This window comes from Pelodiscus sinensis, chromosome 6 (assembly GCF_052426305.1).
Source record: "Pelodiscus sinensis isolate ZL-2025 chromosome 6, ASM5242630v1, whole genome shotgun sequence".
In the NCBI taxonomy this organism is placed as follows: Eukaryota; Metazoa; Chordata; order Testudines; family Trionychidae; genus Pelodiscus; species Pelodiscus sinensis.
Genome location: NC_143057.1, coordinates 104,005,464 through 104,031,226, shown reverse-complemented (window position 1 = coordinate 104,031,226; position 25,763 = coordinate 104,005,464). Strand labels below are relative to the sequence as shown.

General features: G+C 42.5%; 1 protein-coding gene and 1 long non-coding RNA gene across 5 annotated transcripts in view; one reads left to right on the top strand and one right to left on the bottom strand.

The window, feature by feature from the left end:
- The window catches only part of C7 (complement C7), a 42,909-nt gene extending 29,057 nt beyond the window's left edge, over positions 1-13,852 (top strand). For 2 of the 3 annotated variants that reach the window (XM_006139492.5, XM_006139491.5), the window contains exons 15-18: positions 614-805; positions 1,466-1,562; positions 9,400-9,584; positions 11,477-13,852. In XM_006139492.5, the coding sequence (XP_006139554.3) occupies positions 614-805; positions 1,466-1,562; positions 9,400-9,584; positions 11,477-11,664 (662 nt within the window). In that variant the 3' untranslated portion in view covers positions 11,665-13,852. Of the gene's footprint in view, positions 1-613; positions 806-1,021; positions 1,377-1,465; positions 1,563-9,399; positions 9,585-11,476 lie in introns of those variants that run through there. The other variant, XM_089779409.1, reaches the window with a different exon arrangement.
- LOC112544104 (uncharacterized) lies at positions 731-25,763 on the bottom strand. 2 transcript variants are annotated; one of them, XR_012904936.2, is made up of 4 exons: positions 23,717-25,763; positions 9,733-9,833; positions 1,728-1,803; positions 731-868 (listed from the first exon to the last, which is right to left on the bottom strand). It is a non-coding gene; the product is annotated as an uncharacterized LOC112544104 (long non-coding RNA). The 2 variants fall into 2 exon arrangements; XR_003087430.3 differs by lacking the exon at positions 23,717-25,763 and adding an exon at positions 17,789-18,032.

Sequence of the window (25,763 nt, the reverse complement as noted above, 5' to 3'; positions counted from 1 at the left end):
TGGGATTGTCTTTGTTTCTGGTACAGCCTCAAACAACCCAGTTAGGCTACGTCTAGACTGCAAGCCTCTTTCGAAAGAGGCTTTTTCGAAAGTATCTTTCGAAAAAGCCTCTTTTGAAAAAGAGCATCTAGACAACCAGTACTTTCGAAAAAGCAAGCCATTTTTCGAAAGAGAGCACCCAGGCAGTCTGGATGCTCTGTTTCGAAAAAGCACAGTTTGCATTATATAGCGCCTTTTTTCGAAAGAGCACTTTCAAAAGAGCACTTTTTTCAAAAGAGCACTTGTGAAATGAGGAGTACCGCTGTCGAAAGAAAAGCCACGTTCTTTCAATTTAATTTCGAAAGAACACGGCTGTAGTCTAGGCGCAGGTGAAGTTTTCTCGAAAAAAGGCTACTTTTTTCGAAAAACCCTGCAGTCTAGACACAGCCTTAATGTTTAGCAAATAGCTTAATATTCTGTATTAATACAATTAGGGTCTTCCTAACAATAATAGCTGAGTTTGTTCTTAACATGGGCAATAGACTCAAAGCATTTAAGGCAAGACAAGAAATGTTTGACTACTTTCTGATCAAACTACAAAGTCACCATTCCCTTTGCTGTCTTCATTTCTTAGAAACAGCTTGTGTCTTACCTGTCCTGATGGAGGGCATGAGAGGGGAGCCATGGAAACCTTCTTATGAGATTGGAGAGAAGATAACTCTGTCCTGTCAAGATGGCATGCATTTGGAAGGGGCAGCTCTCATTCTTTGTGAGCCCAACCTCAAGTGGTCTCCGGATATAAAGGATATTCAGTGCAAAAGAAGAGGTAAGCCATTGTAGTTATTTGGTCTGGATGAAATCCTGGTAGTGATTGGAGAGGCAGTGCTTCCTAATGGATAGAGTAATGTAGCTATTAACATTACTATTTTCAGTGCTGATCAGTACAGCAGAAATAGACCATTACTGTAGAATGGGGAGTAGAATTTAAGACTGTAGACAGCACTTGCAAATTGTTATTATTCTTTGTTATTTGTATTATCAGCAGGAGCCTATTGTGCTAGGTGCTGTATAAACACAGGGCAAAAAGACAGACCCCACCCAGAAGAGCAGGCAGACAAGAGATAGAAGATTGATACAAACAAACTGACAGGGGAGGAAAAGGAAACAACATTGATCAGCACGATAAGCTATGGTCTCATTATCCCACAATCACATCTAGTACTCACGTCCCCCCCGTCTAACTCTGGGCCCAGAGCTAGAACAGTATTCAGCAGTTGCACTTGCTACAGAGTTGATTATATTTTTAAATTCTATTGATTCCATCTACACAACAGATAATTTAATGAACAAGCAGGCTGTAATTTTAAAGCATAATGTAATAACCCAATGCCTTTTTAATGCAACGATGGGGATAATTCCAGTCGCCATTAAATAGTCCTTTCTTTTTCTGCTTTATAATGGTTTTGTCTGTGTTCTTTCGCCTTAGTACCCAGTGTGAAACCAGAATTGACAGAAGTTAAATGTCAGCCATGGGAGAAAGTGCAGCAGTCAAAATGTGTATGTAAAATGCCTTATGAGTGTGGGTAAGTTCAGCCTGATGTTGACGATAACTTTCTCACTTTATTCAAGACAAATTAAATTTCTCAGGAGTTCAGTCCATGACCAATTAGACAGCTTCACTTATACCAGGGAAAGGCACTGTGATTTGTTTACAGTACTGCTCAATCTGTCCCCTGTTCTTCACTTACCTGTCAGCGGGCATTAGCAGTGATGGAACTTAGGTAAATGGCTGAAGTTAAAAGGATAATTTCAGCTCTACTTAATCTGTGAAATGAGAGAAAATAGAAAATGTTATTCTAGATATTTAGAAGATCCAGGGAGAGTAAGAGCTGAGTTCCCCAGGGACGTAACTTATCCAAGTAATAAGCATGTGAAATAAACCAGGCAGTTTATCGAGAGACTGGAGAGTTATGAGAGTGCTATAATCTGATCTCCTATTTACACAGCAATTTGAAGAAACCATCTTGTGACACTGGTAGAGTGCTCAAGGTCACCTTTTTGCACCTCATAATGTGCAGTCTGGCTTGAGTTTATTATTGTCATTTCTATGGTGCTTTGAGTCTTCAGATCACTTTACAAAGGGGACAAATGGTGCTGCAGTTTGGGTTAGCCTTTATTGTGCATGAAATAAAAGTGGTTCAACCACTAATTTTTTTTTTTAATTTGTGAAAACAGAAAAATGGCTGGGATCTATAGGCAGTAAAGACTGAATGGTCAAAAGAGTTCTGTGCCCACAGTAGGTGCCAGATTTTGATAACAGCTGAACATTTTGGGTGTGAGTGCTTGAAATTTGGCCATTTCCATCTCAATGGGAGTGGCTCATGGCAAGTACTATACAGAATCAGGCCCTTGTTCAGAGGGAACAGTACTCTATGGAGAATCTGGCCCCTTGTTGGTGAGGGATTAGTAAGTACATGAATAGTCCTAATCTACTGACTTTGGTGGAGTAGCTCAGGGAAGAAAGTTCTATTCACTGTGAGCCAGGGTGGCAGAGGGGATTTTCATTGGGACTTATCAATGGAAGTTGCACTCTTATGTATGCAGAATAGTGATAGAGATGAAGCCATGTTAGTCTGGTCTATCTGCAGGCATTTTTGAAAGTGCCACTTGGCTAACACAAGCTCTCCCTAGCACATTTTGAATGTCTGAACATTAATTGAAGTGAATGGGTCTCATTCAGTTTTAGTAGGTCTGATGCATCCCTGTGCTATGAGAAAGGATGATCATATGGTTAGGGCAATAGCTTTAAATTCAAACATTCAGTGTGACCCTCAGGAAATCACTTCAGGTGGATTTTTAAAGATATTTAGGCACCTAAACACACAGATAGGCACCTTGCTTTTGAAAATCTCATTAGGCACCCAACTGTATCTTGAGATGCTTAAATACCTTTAAAATTCCCAGAATCTCTGTTCCCCATTCCTCGTTTTTAAAGGGAGAATAATTACACTTGCCTACCTGCTGGAGGAGTTTTGAGGATAAATACATTACAGGTAGGATGTGCTCAGATATTATGGTGCTGAGGGCTTTCTTAATACCTGAGGGTATGTCTACACTACCCCGCTAGTTCGAACTAGCAGGGTAATGTAGGCATTCCGCACTTGCAAATGAAGCCCGGGATTTGAATTTTCCGGGTTTCATTTGCATAAGCGGGGAGCCGCCATTTTTAAAACCCCGCTGGTTCGAACCCCGTGCAGCGCGGCTACACGGGGCTCGAACTAGGTGTACCGGTAGTTCGGAATAGGAAGCCTAGTCCGAACTACCTAGTTCGAGCTCCGTGTAGCCGCGCTGCACGGGGTTCGAACCAGCGGGGTTTTAAAAATTGCGGCTCCCTGCTTATGCAAATGAAGCCCGGGAAATTCAAATCCCGGGCTTCATTTGCAAGTGCGGTATGCCTACATTACCCTCCTAGTTCGAACTAGGAGGGTAGTGTAGAAATACCCTAAGACAGACAATATGTAATCTGTCATCACTTCCACACTTCCTCAAGTGGGCTGAGTGGAGGCTGAGTTGTCTCCACAACAAACTAAGGTAGTACCAGGCTCAGAATAAGGGCTTGACTTCACCACTAGGGAGAACAACGCTGTTGCAATCAATGCAGGGGTTGTCTATTTAGCAGGTTTAGTAAAGACCCATTAAATCACCAGCAGAGAACTCTCTAGTCAACCCCGATACGCCATCTCACCAAGAAGACTAAAGGAAGTCAAAGGGAGAACATTTCCTGTCAACGTAGGGAAATGACGATGCTGGGGGAATTTGATCTAAGCTACATCAACTCCAGTGACGTCATTTATGTTGCTGGAGTAAATGTCATTTAGGTCAATTTACTGTCATAGGAAAGATAAGACCTAAGAGAACAAGTTTAAATTACATTCTTATTCCCTAAATGGCAGCAAACTTCATCTCAACTGAGTAGGTGCCTATTCCATCTAGTCTTCTTTAATGATTGTTTTATGCTCTCTGCTAAATATTGGGATTTTTTTTTTAAATAGCGAACTGATTGCAAAATAATTGTTTATCTACTTTTCTGCCACTTTGAGTAAAGTGTCAAAGGCCAAAAAAGCAGGCAATAGAAGAATAATAAGCCATGGTCCAAATCCAGAACTGTGCATAAGAGGCTCCAATACAACTGACTGCCAAGACCAGTGTTCCCTCTGAGCTGCGCAGCAGCACAGCTTCACAGGTGATTAATCATCTCTGTCCAGTCAGTCATGGAGCCCTGAGCCTCTGACTGGGCAGGGCTGATTAATCACCTGTCAAGCTGTGCTGCCGCACAAATTAGAGGGAACACTAGCCAAAGCCTATATTGATTATGCTGGGAACAACAACAGATTACACAGTGAAGTCCAATTGGGGTTTGGCTCCACCATCTCCAGGTCTGTGGCTGGCCACTCTGCCTCGCTAAACACTTGGGTGCTGAGCATAGGGCATCAGTAAGGTGACAGGTGTCACAAATATAATCCTTGACCAAGGGCCACTCCACAAACATAATCAGTGAGCCCAGGCCCTAATTCAGGGTGCGGTTGCAAAGCAGTTGCATCTCCTAGCTCTGAAACAGTGGGGAGGAGATTACCACCCATGGATTAGTGTAGCAGGGGGGAGGCAGGCTCACCCACTCCACTGATTGCCAACCTAGAGCTGGAATACTGGCTGGGTCAGTGGAGTTGCTGACCACAAAATGCTGACTCACTCACTGGCACTCCTCCAGCCACATCAGAGTCAGCTACTTCTGGGCTACTTCCTAATTCCTCCTCTGGGCACACCTGGTCTAGTAGCAGTCCTCCAGGTTATAAGGAATGGAGCTGGCAGTTCTTCTGGGTCTGGGTCTGTAATGGTTCTGGCAGTCGAGGCCAGTCCTCAACTTCCTTGAGGTCTGAGGCAACCTCCTATCTCTGGATCTCAGGGAGGCATCTGGCTGGCAGCTGGGTTCCAAGTAGCTCCTGAAGCCTTTTGTACTTCCTGTTCTGTCTCCTGACTTCTGGCAGGATGGTGAGGTGGGGTAGGACTCTACCCACTAAGGGTCATGGAGGGGTTCCTCCCACTCTGGCTCACTACACAGAGGGATTGGCTCCAGTGGGTCAGACCCATGGTCCATGTAGTCCACTGCACTGTCTTTGACAGTGGCCAGCCCTAGTTGCAGGAAAGTGCAAAATTCCACAGTGAGCAGATGTGAGATAATCTGCCCCACATGAGAGCTTTATCCTAATCCCCAATTGGTAGACATTGGTTTCAATCCTGAAGCAGAAAGTTTAAAAATATCCTTCCAAAACGCTCTTTTTATTGCATTAACTATTAAGACTCTAGATAGTCTTGTTATCCATTCGAATGTCTCTAACATCACATGCCACTAAATTCCACAGTCACATTAAAATGTAAAAAGAAATCTCTGAGCCATTACCAATTATCTCTGAGAAATTGTGGTGAACGGGATAGGAAAAAAAATATAGAAGAATGCTGGACAACAGCAGCTGAGCCACCACTTTGGTCACTGTAAATCTAATTAATTACTAGAGAGTAGATCTCCATGGTATAGCTAGGAATCAAAATGTGAGTGGGCCCTGACTTTCAGGTGGGTGGGCAATGATAGCCTGTGCTAGTTCAGCTTCTCCCCACCTTCTCCCTCAAATACTGGATTTAACCTGCCAAGCTGAGCCTAGGACCCCATCCCTATGCCCCAGTGTGGGTAGCAGCCAGGGTAAAAGAGGAGGGTTCCCGTCTTTTGGACTGATATTCACTATATACTTTAGGGCAGAGGAAGAAAAATATGCATTGACCTCCCCCCTTCAGTTGAGCAGAGCCCAACAGCTACCTCCATCCCACAGGTGCTTGGCTGGTGCAGCTCCAGCAGGCATTGCCAGGGGAGCGATGCATGCCCCCTTGGCTGGGGCAGTTCCAGATTTGCCTGCCCTCTATGCTCCTCAGGCAGAGAGAAGAATGCAGGAAATTGTGCACTTACCCCTCATTCCCTGACAAAGGGGAACAATGTCCCTAAAGGGCGTCTTGGGGTGGGAAGTATGGAGTTGAGTCAGTCCTAGATGGGAGAAGGGGTGCCCCCAGCCAACTCTTCACCTGCCTGCAATTCTGTCTCTTTTCTGCATGTTTTTTATGAGAAGCAATCCCATTCCAGGCACATTCCATTTTCCTGGCACAATCAAACCATAACTTGCTAAGCTATGGTAGGAGGAAGCTGCATACCAAATTTGGTGGTCCTAGGTCTTAATATTTATGAGGAATTCTTGAACAAACAGACAGTCAGACAGACTTTCTCAAATATATAGTAGATAAGGGTAGTGAAAACTAATTTTATAACTAAGCTAAATGGGGTATTTCACAAGTACAAGCTCTCTGAGGCATTTGTGGGTTTGAACAGAGACAGGGCTGAACTGGCCCTTCCACTGGAAAATATAGTATATGTCTAGAAAAAGGGGAATAAGGACAATCCAGAGAATTACAGACCAGTGAATTTAACTTAGATACATGGAAAGATAATGTAGCAAATAATCAAACAATCAAGTTGATACCTAGAAGATAATAAATTGATTTGTAAAAATCAATATGGATTTGTCAAAAACAAATAGTGTCAAAGTAACCTAATATTCTTTTTTTGACAAGTTACCAAGCCTGGTAGATGGGGAGGAGGGAAGTGGTAGATGTTAAATATCTCAATCTTATTAAGAATTTTGATACAGTCTCACATGACCTTTTCATAAGAGAATTAGGGGAATATTGCCAAAACAAACCTATTATAAAGATGGACACCTGGCTGGAAAATTGTACTCAGACTAGTTATCAGTGGTTTACAGTCAAGCAGGAATGGTATATCACAGGGATCTGTCCAGGGTCCAGTTCTATTCAATGTGACTCCTAATAAATTATTTGGAAAATGGCACACTTCTAAAGTTTGTGGCTAATACCAAGGTTAGCAAGTGCTTTGGAGGACAGAATTCAAAATGATCTTGACAAACTGGAGAAATGTCCTGAAATAATTAAGATGAAATTCAGTCAATACAAATGCAAAGTACAACTGGTAGGAAGGAGCAATCATTTATATAAGTACAAAATGGGGAATAACTGCTTAGCAAAGATTCCTGCAGAAAAGAATCTGAGGGTTATAGTAGATCACAAAGTCAGTTTGAGTTAGCAATGTAATACTACTGCAGAAAAGTGAACACTATTATGGGATTAGCAATATTGGAAGCAAGACATGTGAAGCAATTCTTCCATTCTAGTCAGCACTGATAAGGCTTAACTGGAGTCTTGTATTCAGTTCTGGGCATTATACATCAGGAAAGATGTCAACCAATTGAAGAAAGACCAGAGAAGAGCAACAAAAATGATTTAAGGTCTAGAAAACATTACCTATGAGGAAAGACTGAAAAAAATTGGTTTGTTTGACTTGGAATTGTGAAGGAGAACGTGAAGAGAATTGCAAAGGGGGACATAACAACACTTTTTTAACAGTTTGTTATAAAAAGAATAGTAAATTGTACTTTTTATATACTGAACGCAGGACTTGAAGAAATGGTCTTAAATTCCACCAAGTGATACCCAGGTTAGACATTAGGAAAAAACTTATTGTCAGGGTAGTTATGCCCTGGAACAACTTACCTAAGTAAATTGCAGGATCACCATCATTGGAGGTTTTTAAGAACAGATTAGACGGACATCCATCAGGAACAGTTGAAAAAAATACATATTCCTGCTTCAGTGCAGGGGACTGGACTATGACCTATTGAGGTTCTTTCTAGTGCTATATTTCTATGATATTATTTCCTTTTATAAGTTTTGATTTTCTCACCTTTCAGTTTCCTTGCATGCCCCCTTTTCCTAGAGCTAGATGACAGCAATAATAGAAATTACTGATCTAACTTCCCTAAATCATTCTTTATTTAATAGGCTTTGTCATATAGCCTCTTATTCATCTAATTTCTACAGTGATCACAATATTTTCAGTCACTCTTCCCTGAGAGCTTTTTCCTTATTCCTAGTATGTCTATACTACTACCCTAGTTCGGACTAGGATGGTTAATGTAGTCAATAGAAGTTGCAAATGAAGCCCGGGATTTAAATATCCCGGGCTTCATTTACATCTTGCCGGGCGCCACCATTTTTAAATCCCCGGTAGTTTGGACTCTGTGCCCGCGGCTACATGCGGCACGGAGTAGGTAGTTCGAATTAGGCTTTCTAATTTGAACTACCTACTCCGTGCTGCGTGTAGCCATGGGCACGGAGTCCGAACTACCGGGGATTTAAAAATGGTGGCGCCCGGCAAAATGTAAATGAAACCCGGGATATTTAAATCCCGGGCTTCATTTGCAACTTCGATTGACTACATTAACCACCCTAGTTCGAACTAGGGTGGTAGTGTAGACATACCCTCACATACTTGTCACCCTTCTCTGAACACCTCCAAACTCTCCAGTCCATTTGGAAAGCACTGCTCAGTGTGTTCTAGGGAGTATCAATAATTTATATAATGGCAATATATTATGCTCCATATTATCTTTCATCCTGTTGCTTGTGCTTCTTAATAGCTGTCAAGAAGGAGAGGCAGCAGTGAAGCAGCCAATTTGTGGATCTCAGTGATACCTAAAAACCAATATTTAGACACCTAAATCTGGGTGCCTTGCTGGATCTGGGCCCAAAGGTTAAAACATGCTCCCACTGAAGTCAAATCAAAATTCACAGGGACTTCAAAGGGCAGATAAAGGTCTCAGTTACGCAAAGCATACTTATGCTGAAGACACAAAGGGTATGTCTACACTTGCACCCTCTTTCGAAAGAGGGATGCAAATGTAGACATTCGAAATTGCAAATGAAGCCAGATTTAAATATCCCATGCTTCATTTGCATATTTACGTTATGGTGCTAGTTTGAAATAGCGCTATTTCAAAATAAGACACTGTTAAGACACAGTTATTTTGAGAGAAAACCCTTCTCTCAAAATAACCCTTATTCCTCATACAATGAGGTTTACCAGTTATTTTAAGAGAAGGGTTTTCTCTCGAAATAACCATGTCTTAACAGCGTCTGTTATTTCAAAATAGCTCTATTTCAATATAGTGCCAGAATGCAAATATGCAAATGAAGCACGAGATATTTAAATCTGGCTTCATTTGCAATTTCGAATGTCTACATTTGCATCCTCTCTTGAAAGAGGGTGCAAGTGTAGATATACCCGAAGAAAGCCTAATTCTGATCTCACTTACCTGGATGTAAGCCACAAGTAACTTCACTGAAGTTGCTGTGGATACACCAATGTACACAAGATCATAATATGACACAATGGTTTGTTTTTTCCGTTTAAAGGGTATCAAGGTAAGGCATATGAAAAAACCTGATTTCCGCTTTTCTTTTCAGACCATCCCTGGATGTGTGTGCCACAGATGAGAGAAACAAGAGAAACACAGCCTTAACAGTGTGTAAGATGTATGCTCTTGAGTGTATGGGCAGAGAATACTCTTTGACCAGTGAGGAAAACTGCAAAATGCCTGCTGCAGCTGCAAAACCTTGTGGCTCATGTCATTTGTGGGAAACATGTAATGGTGAGTCCTCACAATTAATGGGGATGGACTAAGAAAAGCTGCTTGTGAATAAAAGAAAACCTATAGCCACTTGTACACTGGCCATGACTCTGCTCTTGGCTTGATGTGCTTCCATTAACTCATTTATAAAACATATAATAATTCCTACCTTTCAGAAGTTTTAGGAACATCAGACTTGCCCTCCTGAAGCAGAACGTAGTCCCATCTAGTCCAATGTCTGGTCTCTAATACCAACCAGAAGCTTCTGTGCTGAAAAAAAAAGCCTGTAGGAAATAATTGTGGAATGACCTGTCCATAGGGACAGTTTCTTGCAAAATCCCATGAATTAGAGGTCAAAGCAGGATATTTCATATCCCTTCTAGAGCCTATGGGGTAAAATCCTGACCCCATGAAATCAATGGTAAAATTCCCACTAACTTCAGAGGGACCACAATTTTACCCAGGTGTCTGTTTCTAAATCCTTGCTCATCTTAACTCTGGATGTTACTATTCACACCCATGTCCAATCCTTTTCTGAATCCCTTGGAGTGTTTGCTCTAATGTTATCTTGGAGCAATAAAAATTCAGTGGCTAATTACACATTGTGTGGAAAAAGTACTTCCTTGCTGTCTTTCAATTTCATTGAAAGTCTCCTTGGTCCTTCATTATGAGCAAAAGCAAACAGAAGTGAATAGAAGTGCTGTGCTCCATATCGTCACATGGACTTGTACATTATACACTCATTTCTCTCTCTTTTCTAAAGTACATATTTGCAATCTTTTCAATTTATCCTGAAATAGAAGTTCTTCCAAGCTCCTAATGATTCTTATCATTGAATCTTCTTTGTAAATTCTGCTACATCTAGGCTGAACAAAAGTAGCATTTATAAAATGATTTGAAACCCCCACATACATACTAATTATTGTTACATATCTTACAATAAAACTCTATCAAAAACATTTTTATCTCTTGTCTAGTGGATTCAAGCAATGATCCTTAGCAAATATTGCTTTGAAAATAAACAACTATATAAAATATAAAATGGGTAAAGGGTTAAAATAGAAAGTGAAGAAATTGGGCAAAAATTAAACAAATAGACATTCAAAATAGCTCAGCATTAAATAAGGCCAGCTAACTGTACATTTATACCTAAATACACAAACATGAATGGAAATAGGAATGGAAAATAAATCTCATACCCCTTATTGTTTGCATGTTGCTATTTAGGCCCTGATCCTGTGAATGCTTATGCATGTGCATACTTTTACGTATGTGAGCAGAACTAGTGAGATTATTTATGTTAGTAAAAATAAACACATATGTAGAGTCTGCAGGATCAGGGTCTTGGCTTATTACTCTCTGGAACAGGAACCTCTCATCTTATGTGTTTTTTTTAAAGTTTCTGGTCCACTTAACAACTAATAAATCATGCTAGTATTTTTTCAAGCAGTAATTTTAAATGGGTCATCCTCAGCAAGCACTTAAAAAACCGCTCCGACTAGCAGCAGTCCCAGTACACACTTATAACCAATATCCTCTCTCATCTTTTCCATCCACGTGTGTATTTTTCCATCCATGTGCAAAATAAATTTTATGTGCACGTAGGCATGTGTGAATGTGCATCACCAGCAGAAACAAAACGTAGCTGTGGGTGATCTGCTATTCAGCTGGGTGGCATTAAAATCTCTCCCGAGTGGCTGCACAAGTGCACAGTTTACAGGAAACACGGCTTATGACTCTTGTTGCAACAGCACACCAGCCTGAATGTCCTTGTAGTTTTTCTACTGAACTGTAATATTGATTAACATCTGACCAAGAGCTCAGTTACTGGGACAGTTTCTGATAGCTGGTTAGGAACCTGTTTTTCCTTCAGTGGATTAGATACTAATACTGCTGTGTGTGGTTTTTTTAAGCTCAAACCAACATGTGTGTGTGCCGAGAAGCTGGGCAATGCGACGAGGGAGGAATAAGCATCTGCGTTGAAGTGAATGGGAAAGCCGCCAGTAGGACTATGACTGAATGTGAGGCTGGTCTCCTCAAGTGCCGCGGGAAGACGGTCACCCTAGTCAGCATAAGGCCCTGTGATGTACAGAGCAAATAAGATGTTTCATGATTCATTTTGCTTCCTGCCAGGGGATGTCAAAATGTCACTTGTAGGTTATATGATCTTTTATGCTGAAAAGCGGCTTTGAGTTTATTTTTTCCTTTCTATGTACATAAAACCTTATTCTGTTTAATGTGTTACACAAAGCCCACTGAAATCCGTGAGGGTCTTTCCCAGGCGTGCTATGACAATTTGTGTCATGGGGATGTTGACAGCTGTTATACCAAACTGGAACCCTGCATATAATGGAAACCACTTCAAGCTGGGGATTCTGCAGCACCACCTCCCACCCACCACTAATTCAGGCACCTTTGGTCTTTCAATTCACTTCAGTAGGATTTGAATCAAGTTGAACATTGACTCTGTAGCTCTATGGCTCTGACTTGGAATGGGCAAGTTTGCATTCCACTTCCTTTGGGTTAAAATGTTTCCAAAATTGGCCTTGACCCTTCATCTTATTTCCTGCAGGTACATGGAACAATTTGTAGACTCATAGTCTAAATCAGCAAATACCGCAGTGCTATTTATAAGGGGCGATTGATTTAAATGTCTAAACCATGTAAATTCATTTGAAAACAAAGCACACAAATGCACACATACACTGATTAGACCAGCTAGGTTCCCTGTGTTGAAACCAGGGGAAAAAATGGCCCATTAATGCAATAAGAGATGAGATTATTTCCTTTTAATGAAGTAATTTTGTTCCCATTTTGCCTTATTCAATTAAGCCCACTGAATGCACAGCACTGTACCTATCACTGAGCCTGAAGCATTTATAAATCAAAGCAATGTGCACTAATAATGAAGACAGCTTAAAATAATGAAAAGAATTAATATCCTGTAGCTTCTTATGCACAATTATGTGTCATACAAATATAACCGTATTTCACATCACCCTAACTTTCACTGAGAGCTAAACTTTCAAATATAGGCAGCTACATGCAGGATATAGTCAATGGCTTTGCCATAATGGGGTCCCTTAAATGTGGTGGGAGGATAGATAGGAATGCATATCCCTATCTTGGCACCGGACCACCTTGCCAAAGAGTACATAAGCTGCATGGGGTACTTCTCAATGGTATTGCAGATGCTGGTGGATCACAAAGGCCAGTTCACCAACATCAATGTGGGATGGTCAAGAAAGGAGCATGACATGAGCAATTTAGGATCTCTGGTCTCTTCAGAAGGCTGCTTTATTTCTTCCCAGACTGGAAAATAACCATTGGAAGATGTTGAAATGTCAATAGTTATGCTTGGAGACCCAGCCTACCCCTTGCTTCTGTGGCTCATGAAGCCGTACTCAGGCAGCCAGGACCACAGTAAGGAGCAGTCCAACTACAGGCTGCACAAGTTCAGAATGATGATGGACTGTGCCTTTGGCCATTTAAAAGGGATAATTTCAGAGTTTATTATCTAGGTTAGACCTCAGTGAAAACAACATTTCCATTGTTTTGCCTGCTTGCTGTGTGCTCCATAATATGCGTGACAGTAAGGGGGGAAAAGCTTCTGCCAGGGTTGGGAGGGAGGCAGATTATAATCTATATATGAGCACTATGTATCAGTAGCCAGACACCAGGGCAATAAGGAGAGCACACTGAGGGGCACTGTGAATCAGAGAGGCTTTGAAAACAAGTGTCATTATTTTGTGACTGTGATGTCACACTTATGTATGTTGCTCTTAATGTAGTGTCCCCTGAATTATATGTAATGGCCTATAGACCACCCACCCCCAAACCACCACATAGTTAGCACAGATAATAAAGATCCCATTGTTTTGAAATCATGCATTTTTATTTAAGAAACACGGGGAACAGAGACAGAAAAGGAATTCAGGACATGAGCTCTGATTGGGGGGTGGGGGATGGGGGATGTGAGGGTAAATGGCTTATTGTAATCCCCCTGTGGAGCAATCAAAACTGTAGGAATGACAACCTTCTGTTCCAGGAGACGTCACTGGGGCTATGTCTACATTGGCAAGATTTTGCGCAAATACTTTTAACGCGAGAGCTCGGTTTGCTCACTCAAGTCTCAAAATCTCATCCTGCATCTTACACTCATCTTCCCTGCATGCTCTCCTCTTCTCCTGTTCAGTATGATCTGTAACATGGTTCTCCTCCATGCATTCAGTTGGGCTCTGTCAGTGTGGGCTGATTGCATTTGCTCATTAAAAATGTCATCCTGTGAATGTTTTTTCTTCTTCTGATCTGTGGTAGCCAAAGTGCTGGAGGATTTGGGGGTGTGGGTAACAGAGACACTGTTGGAGCAGGGGTTTTTTGAGGGGGGGCGGAAGAAGAATCGGGGTAGGCTTCAGAGGAGATGCATTGTGAAACAGAAGGTTAACTCTTTTTCAGTGAATGAAGCACTATGCTGCAGGAAAGATATGTGTTATGTACAAAGCCAAAGTTATTATTTTAAGTGTCTAGACACAGCACAGGGCAACTGGGCTTGGTGTGATGGCAGGCATGGTAAGCAACAGGTTGGGGTTCTTGCTCTTTTGCTTTCCCACTGAAAATGTGTGACAGAGTGTTTGTAATGTTCGGCCCTCCTGGATACCTAGGTGTCTGCATTTGCAAAAGGGCCCTGCAAAAGAGCGTAGGACCAAATGCATTTGTAAGGGCTCATGTGGTCAGGGTGTGTTCACCACACCCCAGCATGCCTGCAGCTCTCCTTTCCCACAATAGCTTGGGTGGAGGGGAGGATGACCAGGTGTGTTTATAGCCTGGGATAACCCCTTCGAGCCCTTTGCAAAGGTGGCAGCAAACCTGGAGTCATGATTAGTTGGGGATAGGATGCCTCAGTGCTGTCAGTTATGGTGTTTCCCCTATTTCATTCAGGTTGCCATGCACACTATGGCTGTGTCTAGACTGGCAAGTTTTTCCGCAAAATCATCTGCTTTTGCGGAAAAACTTGCCAGCTGTCTACACTGGCTGCTTGAATTTCTGGAAAAGCACTGACGATCTCATGTAACATCATCAGTGCTTTTCTGGAAAAACTATGCTGCTCCCGTTTGGGCAAAAGTCTTTTTCCGAAAGACTTTTGCGCAAAAGGGCCAGTGTAGACAGCATAGTACTGTTTTCCGCAAAAAAGCCCCAATCGCCTTTTTCACCGCGTCTAGATTGACCACGGACGCTTTTCCGCAAAAAGTGCTTCTGCGCCAAAGCATCCTGCCAATCTAGAAGCACTTTTCTGAAAATGCTTTTAATGGAAAACTTTTCCGTTAAAAGCATTTTCAGAAATTCATGCCAGTGTAGACGTAGCCTATCAGTCTTCTCCGAATCACAGAGCATGATAGGGAGCAGATGCTGATGGAATGGGCCCAGACCTGACCTTATGCTGCAATGCTTTGTGCTGCAATGATGCCTAGTCACTTACTGCTGGCTTGGCATGAAAAGGTGTCCTACTGGGGAGGACAGAAAAAGGCAGGGCACCCCAGAAGCCTTCTGAGAAGGATGAAAGAGTATCACTCTGAGAGCTTTGTAGAGAAGTGCAGCAAGAATTCCTGCTCCATCTTCTGACACATTAATAAACTTTCCTGGGGAGCCCCTGCTGTGTAGGCAGAGTGGCCACCACTGTACCCCTCAGGGAAGATCAAAGAGATAAAATTTTAGAGTCTAAAATGGTGTTACAAGGAGGAGGGAGAAAAATGATTGTGCTTGACCTCCGAGGATAGGCAATGGGCTTAAACTGCAGCAAGGGAGGTTTAGGTTGGGCATTAGAAAAAACTTCCTAACTGTCAGGGTGGTTAAACACTGGAATAAATTGCCTGGGGGGATTGTGGAATCTCCATCACTGAAGATATTTAAGAGCAGGTTAGTTAAGCATCTATCAGGCATGAGTTAGATGTTGCTTCGTCCTGCCATGAAGGCAGGGGAGTACACTTGGTGATCTCTCAAGGTCCCCTCCAGTTCTCATATCCTATGATTCTATGAGTCCTGTGGCTGAAGTGTATAATACAATTTATCCATACATTACATTCCTGACTCCCAATGAATGCCTTATAACTCAAGCTGTCTCTCCCACCCTTTCTCCTAGGCTGTGTCTACATTGGCAAGATTTTGCGCAAAAGCAATTGCTTTTGCGCAAAATCTTGCCACCTGTCTACACTGGCCGCGAGTATTTGCGCAAGAACACTGATGTTCTAATGTACGAAATTAGTGCTTCTTGCGCAAACACTCTGATGCTCCCGCTCAGGGATAAGCCCTCTTGCACAAGTATTCTTGTGCAAGAGGCCAGTGTAGACAGGCAATATTAATTTCTTGCGCAAGAAAGCCCGATGGCTAAAATGGCCATTGGTGCTTTCTTGCACAAGAGAGCGTCTACATTGGCATAGATGCTTTTGTGCAAAAGCATATCTTTTGCACAAAAGCACATGCCAGTGTAGACGCTCTCTTGCGCAAATACTTTTAACGGAAATTTTTTTCCGTTAAAAGTATTTGCGCAGAATCATGCCAGTGTAGACGCAGCCCCTATGTACAGGATTGTTCATGGACACTGTGAATTTTAAGCAATACCATATTAATAGGGATTCATTTTGAATTTCTAAACATGAGTATTTGCACTGGAAGCTTGATGCAAATAGTTTGAATAAGGAACATGCAACACAAATGTTCTTTGAAAACCAATCAACATAACTTGAATTTGAGAAAATTAACCGGGTCTCAAAGAGGAGAAAAAGCCCCAAAACCAGGAGCAGTGAATCCAATAGATTATTTGCCCTGAAAATTTTCTCTGCTCTAATATTTTCGGAGGGTATATATCTGCCCCTCAAGGCACAGAGCATTATTTCTAGGTTACAGATTAGCAGTTGCTACTCTTTTCCTCTGAGCAGCTAGCATGAAATGTGAATTGACAAAGACTTTACTGCTCTGAACTCCTTACACTGCTGAAGGCAAAAAGAAAACCATATTCAGTGCAAAATTCCTGATAAATATACACAGACAATAGAGACCCTGTGATCTATGCCTAAAAAAAGAGGAAAATGTCCATAGAAAATAGCATGGTATCTTAAGAAAGCCTGAAAATCCTTGCTTAAGGAACAGTTCAAAGAAACCCACTCACGGTGATTTATAATTACATACCAGCTCACAGAAATTTCCACATTTACTAAAACTTCTGCCCAATAGTGAGAAGACACAAAATATTGCAGCTGGTAAATTTCATACAGTTCACTCTGGTGAATCCCTTTAAGTTTGAATTCTTATCAGGCCTCATCTGTGCATTCTGTGGGTACTAGTCTACTTCCTTATTCCTCCTGCCTTTTCACCCCCGTACTCCATCTTCTCTGCCTCCCATCCCTTCTGCCTTCTCACCCCAACCAGATACATAGTCTGGTTTCTTATTTCCATGTTGGTTCCTTCTACCTGACCCCAGGAGTTCCCTGTCTTTGATGATATTCTGTTTAGAGCAATGTCAATTCAGGGATTTCTATGTTGGAATCTGGTCACATGGTCTTATCAAATTTCACACTCTTTGCACCTCTCCAGCTCAAAGTTGCTCAGAATTTACTGAATTCTGTTCCTCCTGATTGAAACCCCAGGGTAAAGCTGGAACCCATATCATGTTAATACATCACCTTCTGTTTAAAAGTTGCTAGACCAGCTGAGACCATAATAAAGAATCCAAGTTAAGAAGCAAGTAAGGAGGTGGGAAGTTTATCCAAATTTACTACATACTTTTAACAGCAATAACAAAAAGGTTGCATTTATTTGAGATTGTTTTCTTTTTTACTGGGGATTGGACAGTTCATTTATCCCCCCACAATGCGTCTCTGCTGGCCACCATCCAGCAGAATCTGGCAGGAACCTTCTGGGGAGTGAAACCTATTCTCAGTTCTGGTTTTATTTCCTATTTGTTATTATACAACAGTTTGAGGCAGATGCTGGCGTACTCATCCCATTGATTCAGAACTGAGTAGAGCTACCCATATCATTAGTAGTTGCCATAATCACACATTCATATCTAATTTCTAAGTGTTGGCTCATGTAGCTCCTCCAGAACTTTGGCAAGATCCCATTATGGAGGACTACGAAAAAATGAAAACAGCCTGCTGCACATAACGTTGACAATAGTTCCAATAAACAACACACACTTCTCACAAGAAGATCTAGAAGAAAACACCTACTTTCTGCAGTTTCTGTTGACTTGTCATGACTGATATCCTTTCCCAGCAGCTTGTCATGCATTCATGTCCAGAGCTGTCAATCCAGTGCAACCAGTCCAGTACCAACCTTGGCTGAACAGTGGCCAATAGCTATGTCCTCACAGAGCAGCAGCAGCAACTGCGGATAGAAACCTCAATTTATACCCACCTGTTTGCCATCTGGGATGATGAGACTGGATTGGCGCAATTGGCTGCTTTCTGGAATGGCCAGAAATTTGGCTTGGCCCACGGTGTGACTTCAGGGCAGCGATACAGATGGTCAAACACAATTGGAGGGGAGACTCCCACTGTTTACTACTGTGGATTATGCAGTATCTAGATGGGTGAATAATCTAGATAAGAATGGCTAACTGGTTCAGACCAAAGGTTCGTCTAGCCCAATATTCTATCTTCCGACAGTGGCCAATGGAATGGCAGGTGCCCCAGAGGGAATGAAAAGAACAGACTATCATCAAGTCATGCTCTGTTTCCCAATCCTACAATGAATTATGACAGCCACAAAAGAAAGATTTTTTTTTTACTAGAGAGAATTATCAGGCATTGGTTTGGGCATGTGCATTTTCTTACATATAGTGTAACCCTTCTGCCAGGCTGAGTTAATAGCTGCAAGGGCCAGGTTCAGTATCTAGAGGTCTCCTCCCAACAACATAATACAACACTGCCTCGAGCCCCCATCCAGTGACCTGGGAAATCTTACACACACCCCTGGGCGCCTCAAAGAGGTAATTCTTCCCCTCTCGCAAGCACAGAGCTTCGGTATAGAGGCAAATCTTTAATAACATGAGGTAACCGACATCAGCATTAAATTGGGAAAACACCACAACTCGGATTCATAGACCAAACATGAACAAAGACCCACCCCCCAGCCAAGAATCACCCAAAGTCCCCAAAAGTCCAATACCCAGAGAGTCTCTTGAGTCCAGCAACCCAAAAAATCACCCAAAGTCCGACACCCCAAAAGTCTCTGCCCTAGGTCAGTGCCGCCCCAGGGTTCAAAAGTTCACTGGCAGGGTTTTCCTATCCCAACCTAGATGGAATGGAGGGGGCGGGGATTGATATACCTTACATGGTCTGCCGACGGCTCCGCCTCTCCATAGGGTTCTACTGCCACTGTTAACGCAAGTCACTCTGCCACATTCCACCTGCTGTCCCACGAGCCGCTCCAGCTGTCCCACATACTGTCCTGCTCTGCCAGCCATCTTGGTCCACGCCACTGGCTGCCAGCTGGTTGTTCTTGCAGCTGCTTCACTGGCTGCCTGCTGCCACTCCTACTGGCTGCCCGCTGGTCGTCCCCGCCAACCGCTCCGCTGGTCGCATGCACCTGCCAGTCTTTCCCGCAAACTGCTCTGCTAGCCATCCCACGAACTGCTCTGCTAGTAGCTCAGCAGTATAACGTCAGGCTCCCCACAGCACACAGTGATTTCAGCTCATAGTAGATTTCAGCTCTTCAGCAAAACAGCATGAGGCTCCCCTCAGCACACAGTGGCTACGTCTAGACTGGCATGAATTTCCGAAAATGCTTTTAACGGAAAAGTTTTCAGTTAAAAGCATTTTTGGAAAAGCGCATCTAGATTGCCAGGATGCTTTTTTGCAAAAGCAATTTTTGCGGAAAAGCATCTGTGGCCAATCTAGACACGCTTTTCCACAAAAAAGCCCCGATCGGCATTTTTGCGATCGGGGCTTTTTTGCGGAAAACAGTACTATGCTGTCTACACTGGCCCTTTTGGGCAAAAGTCTTTTGGAAAAAGACTTTTGCCCAAACGGGAGCAGTATAGTTTTTCCGGAAAAGCACTGATGATTTTACATGAGATCGTCAGTGCTTTTCCGGAAATTCAAGTGGCCAGTGTAGACAGCTGGCAAGTTTTTCTGGAAAAGCTGCTAATTTTCCGGAAAAACTTGCCAGTCTAGACACAGCCAGTGAGTTCAGCTCTTCAGCAAGTTCAGTGCATAGAGGAGCCTCAGTGCTAGTGCATCATTGGCTCACAGTGAAGTCAGCTCAGCAGCTTGCAACTAGACTCCTAATGGAATCCAAATTAGCTCTGATATTTCACAGTAGAGAAAGGAGGGGATGCAATTGGTGTTTTTAGGCCCTGTGGAGGCCCCGTTGCTCCCCCTCCCTTTTGTAGTCTTCCCGAGTTGCGTGACTATAGCTACTAGCAGTTTTTTCTGTTTCGTTGCACCTAGGGTGCGCGGGGTGGGGGGTCTGGGCCCACCCTCACTCCCAGACCCCAGCCCAGGGCCCTAAGGACAGAGTCTCTCGGACCTCTCCCACCGGAGGGGTTTATCCCCTTAACCACCGGTGCGCCGGCTCCGTGCCCTGCCCTGGGCTACTTCCACCCTACCTGCTTCAATGCCCCCTATATCCCTCGTTCCGTGCTCCTCGCTCCTTTCTCCCCAACCGCCGCCCCCGAGTACTCCCCGGGGGGGGGGGGGGGGTTTATACCGCCTGGATCCCCTTCCCCGGGCGTCTGACGTCACCCCTCCCCGCCCCTCGCCGTCACTTCCGGCCGCCATGTCTCCCCACTCGCGCGGGGCGCGTTGCCTAGCAACGCCAGCTGTCCCGTTGCCCGGCTGGTGCACGGCGGCGCTTCACCGCCTGCAAGTTGTCAGTTCCCGCCGCGCCATCCCCAGAAGTGAGAGCGCGATTGCGGGATCAGTGCGGGGTGGGCCTGCTTCAGTGGGGTAGGCGGGGCCCACCCCGTCACAGGCCCTCAGACAGGGCCCCACCACCTGGTTCAAATACCTGTCCCCAGCCTCTCTCAGCTTGACTGGGTTTGGAACCCATGCCCGTTGTCTAGCGAGTGCTACTTAGTTTATGGCGAATCCCTCTGTCATAAAAAAGTTCCACTATTCCACTGTCCTTGATTCACATAATCAGGGCAACAACACTCTTTGTCCTTGATGTGACCAGAGGTGCATGGGGCAGACTATACTGGAAATGCCAACATTAGGGCAGGCTGCAAAAGGGTATGTTGGATATTCCCCAACACTGGTGGGTAAAGCTAAATTGAATCTTCCCAACCAGTCACAAACTGTGCTTCTGATCTCCCACACTGGTTATCAAAAAGGGAGGAAAAGCAATCCCCACAGCTTCTTTTATTGAAATCCAGTTGTCTGGCTGCCAGCACCGAGGCTCAGTAAGTAAGAAGTTATTTAAAAAAACAAAACAAAAATAAATGCAAGGAGTCCCGTGGCACCTTAAAGATTAACAGATTTATTTGGGCATAAGCTTTCGTGGATAAAAACCCAACATTGTCAGATGCATGGAGTCCAGGCATCTGACAAAGTGGTTTTACCCAAATAAAATCTGTTAGTCTTTAAGGTGCGACAGGACTCCTTGTTGTTTTTACAGATACAGCCACATTACCAGTCACGCAGGTTTAGATCTTACCCAAAATACTATGCTACCAGCTAATCCTTTATTGTCTAAAACAAAAGTTTTATTGTAAAGAAAAGAGAACAAGAGGAGAGATGTTAAATGGTCAAACAGTCATATCCATAAACTTCAAAGTCCATCAGGTTCCTTGCACTACTGGTGAATTGGTTAGTGTCTTTTGGGGCACATCCATAGCTTGAATGTGTCATTCAGTACTTTGGTCAGACTTCATTTGTGGAAAGTATCAGAGGGTGCTGTGCTGGTTTGCATCTGCAAAAATGATGAGAAATTCTGTGGCACCTTAAAAACGAACATGTTAATATTTAAGGTGCCACAAGACTCCTCACTGTTGTAGAAAGGTTACTCTCCAGAGATGAGCAGCAGGAATAAAAATAAGATGGGGAAAATGCAGCTGTCTTTTATATTTCTTTTGCCACATGGCTTCTACTTCCTTCTCTCATACACAGGATGCCTAGAACATGGTCTGGAAGTTTTCTGTCCATAGACATGCCCCTATATGTCTTGCTGAGTCATAAGGTGTATCCCCTGCCTTATCTCAATTGGTGTGTCTAGACCTCAGGGTTTTTTTAAAAAAACAGCCTTTTTTGGAAAAAGTTCACCTGCATCTATACTGCAGCTGCATTCTTTGAAAAGTAAATCGAAAGAACGTGGCAGTTTTTTTGAGCGCAGTAAACCTCAGAATAATGCCTTTTTTCAAAAGTATTTTTTCAAAAAAACATGCTATTCAATGCAAACTGTGCTTTTTCAAAAGAGAGCGTCTAGACTCTCTTTCAAAAAAGCGACTCACTTTTTCGAAAAATCTGCTTGTAGTCTAGATGCTCTCTTTCGAAAGAGGCTTGTAGTCTAGACATAGCCAATGTGTCAACTGACTAGCTGATGGTCTTTGTTGGGCCAGACAGACTAGACAGTGCATCACCAAACTGTCTGTAGGGTGTTTTTTTTTTTTTTTACTATTTGGTATTCTTTTGAGTTCCATGTTCCCAGCTGGGCAACGCAGACTTGCATGCATCTTCCTCTGACACAGGATGTAAGGTACCTGAAGCAGATCTTTTTCAAGTGTGAGACTGGGTGTTCTTAGCTAGTAGCCATTGTTTTGCTTCCCTTTTTGTTCTTGCCACAGCACCCAATCTACATTAAATTAATTCAGTCAGGATGGAAATCAAATACAACATAATTTTCCCTCACCGACTTGGTCACACAGTGCTCTAAAGTTGTTACATCTTGCTATTCATAACACTACATATCAGCTTCACCTCTCTCAGATTGTGCATTTACTTTGCCATGCAATTTGATGTTCCTCTCATGCAATTAATTATGGAGTAAATACTGCACATGGTTATTGATCAGTAAAATAAAATGTTATTGATTTTTTCCTCTGTGTACTACCAGAGATGAGATAGATTTGGCTTAATAACAGAAAGGATGAATTCTGGCCCCTTGGGGAGTGAGGTATATTGGATTTTATTTTGACAGAATTCTTGAGATGTTTTAGCTCATTTAGGACTCAGATTTCTGTGTGTGTGTGTGTGTGTGTGTGTGTGTGTGTGTGTGTGTGTGTGTGTGTGTGTGTGTGTTCCTTAGTGATTTCTCTCTCCACCCCCCATTTATTATTTAGCTTCTGTAAAATCATATGGCTGAATTCTACCTTGAGAGCAGCAGACAGAATGATTGACACATTTCAGCACTGATGATGTTTGCTGTAAAATATTTTTGGTCTGTTCATTGTTTAAGAAAACCAGTTATAACTAAATGTACAGAATTAATTTTAGCAAGAGGCCAGAAGCCTGTAAGTAGAGTGATCATTTACCATGGCTACCATAGAATTGTAGGACTGTAAGGAATCCAGAGAGGCCACCAAGTTCATTCCTCTGCTGGCTATGTGGCCAACTTCTGTGACAAAGTAACAGTTTAATAGTATGCTGTTGTAGGTAGGTTATATTAGAGCTCTTTCAAGCATCTCTAGTACTATGATCTTGAATAACTACACACGTAACTACTGTACTTAATAAGTACATAAGTATGGCCATACTGGATCAGACCAAAGGTCCACCTAGCCCTTGTCTGCTGATGGTGGCCAAAGCCAGATGCACTAGAGGGAGTGAACACAACAGGTAATCATCAAATGATCCCTTTCCTATCATTCATTTCCAGACAAACAGAGGCTAGGGATACCATTCCTACCCATTCTGGCTAATAGCCAGGATTTGTTTCTGCTTTCTTCTTCACCAGGTTACACAGCAATTCATCTGTGATGTTGGCATTAAAGATGTTCCTTACAAAAATATTCTAGCATGGGGGCTAGTCTACACTATGAGCTTAGATCAATTATTCAGTCTTAGGTCCAATTTTTAATGAGTACGTCGACTGGACAATGTAGACAAAGAGATTTTAAAATTGACCCCTGTACTCCACCTGAACTAGTGGCGTAAAGCATTCATGTCCCTATTTAAGGGCATGGTAAACTCTGTGTATTGGAAGTTGGAGTTACTGACCTCCAGGTGGTGATCCAGAGAGCTCCACTGTGAATGCTCCGCTGAGCACTTTGAACGCCAAAGCTTTTCAACCAGATGAGCAGGAAAAGTCCCAAGAACTTTTGAATGTTCATTTCCGGTTGAAGCAGCATGCATGGAGCACTTACCAGCACAGCCGAGCATGCATGCCCAGGGTCACAAACACTTCCAGCATGGAGTATTTAGTGGATCTGATTACTAGGGGGTAGAGGAGAGAGAATATGTTGGCAGAGCTCTGAACCAGCAAACAAAACACTGATATCTATGCCAAAATCACATAGCGCATGATGGATAAGGAATGCACAAGGGATATAGAGCAATGCCATGTGAAAATAAAGGAGCTTAGAAAAGCATACCATAAGACAAGGCTGGTTCTGAGACACAGACATGGGAGTCTGATTACTGGCACCCATTACCACCCATAACAATGTTTTCATCCCATGAGGCATTGGGATCCTAGCCCAGAATTCTAATCTGTTGAAGGGACTATGGGATAGCTCCTTGAGTCGAAGCAACCCCGGAAGTGAAGGTGTGCTCCATCGACAGCAGCCACCTAAAAGGCAACATGGAAAATTGCTCTTGCTAAATTGAATGCTCAATGTCGAATTAAATAAAATTGACTAAATGTTGTAGTCTAGACATGCTCTTAGTGGCATTCCATATGTAAACTAAGAAAATACATCTGAGCATTAGCATGTAGAGAAGTGGTTATGACAATGATTCTAAAATAGTAGAGGTATCTAAATCCAGCTCTGGAAAGTACAATGATACACACAGCAGCCATTTTAATGTTTTTAAATGCTTTACTCAAAAAGGTATGCTTAGAGATGTAATTAGCAGAAAGGCAGAGCCGGTGTTGGCAACTGTTGCATACATCAATACAGGGTTCTTGTTATTCATATATCTTCTTATTTTTTGAAAAGATGAGCAATATGTTGAGAGTATGCAATGACCAGTAAGCAATGTCTCTGAATTTTTGCACACTCTGCGGGGCACCTTTTGATGTACCGTCTTTCTGATCTGTGAGTGCAAACATCCCTCTGTCTCTCATGTAAATGGAAGAATGTAGCTGCTACTCTTTTCCCAGCAGAAACACTTTGTGCAGGGTGTCAGCCAAGAAAAATGTTGCAAGTTTACAGGAAAACTCACTGCTGCAAATTTGCACAGTAAATAACATAGTTGCACAATGAATGTTGACATACTACTCTCTGAGAAATGTCACAGATAAAACAACCTAACTATGTTTGCACTGCCTCTAGCAAGCAAACTTGGATTTAACATAGCTATACCATAAACTTAATATCTGTAGTAGACCAAAACAATAATAATGATATCACTAGCATATTGCAGACTTAATAGCTTGTACTTTATTGGTCTATAAATTCACTTAGTAGATTTAAAAGAGATTCTTAATATTGGATATATTTATGCCACTTGCAAAGATGTCCTTTGTTAGGTTAAATTAGTAGATGGATACTAAGGTATTTACTTTATAATTCTTTTGCTCCTGAATTCAGTAGTTAAGCATTAACTTACCTTGTTTCTTATGCTGGCACTTAATGCTTTGTTGTGTCCATGTTCAACCTAGTAGACACCTCAGGAATTTATTTACCTTTCACCTTGATGAATCCATTTTCTAGCAGAGCTGGTGTAAGGCCCCTGCATTCAGGTTCAGCATCATATAGTTGTACCATCTTTCTTGCTTATTGGGATTATAACCCCTTGGAATTATATCCAGCCATTCATGTGACTTCAGCTCCTTCCCCAATTAAGTACTTTTTTATTCTAAAAATTAAAATTCTAAAATTAAAATAAATAATGAGTACATTGAATATTCATTGAAAGAAGACATGGCAATATCTGGGTGCATAATTTGCAGTGAATAATTCATTCCCCACATTTAATCTTTTCTTCTATTTACCAATTGTCTTTGAACAGACTGCAGTTTTCTAGACTTTGATATTTGCGATCTAGCTGAAAACCCCATCTGTGGTTACTAATGCAACCATTGCTGTTACGAAGCTCTCTC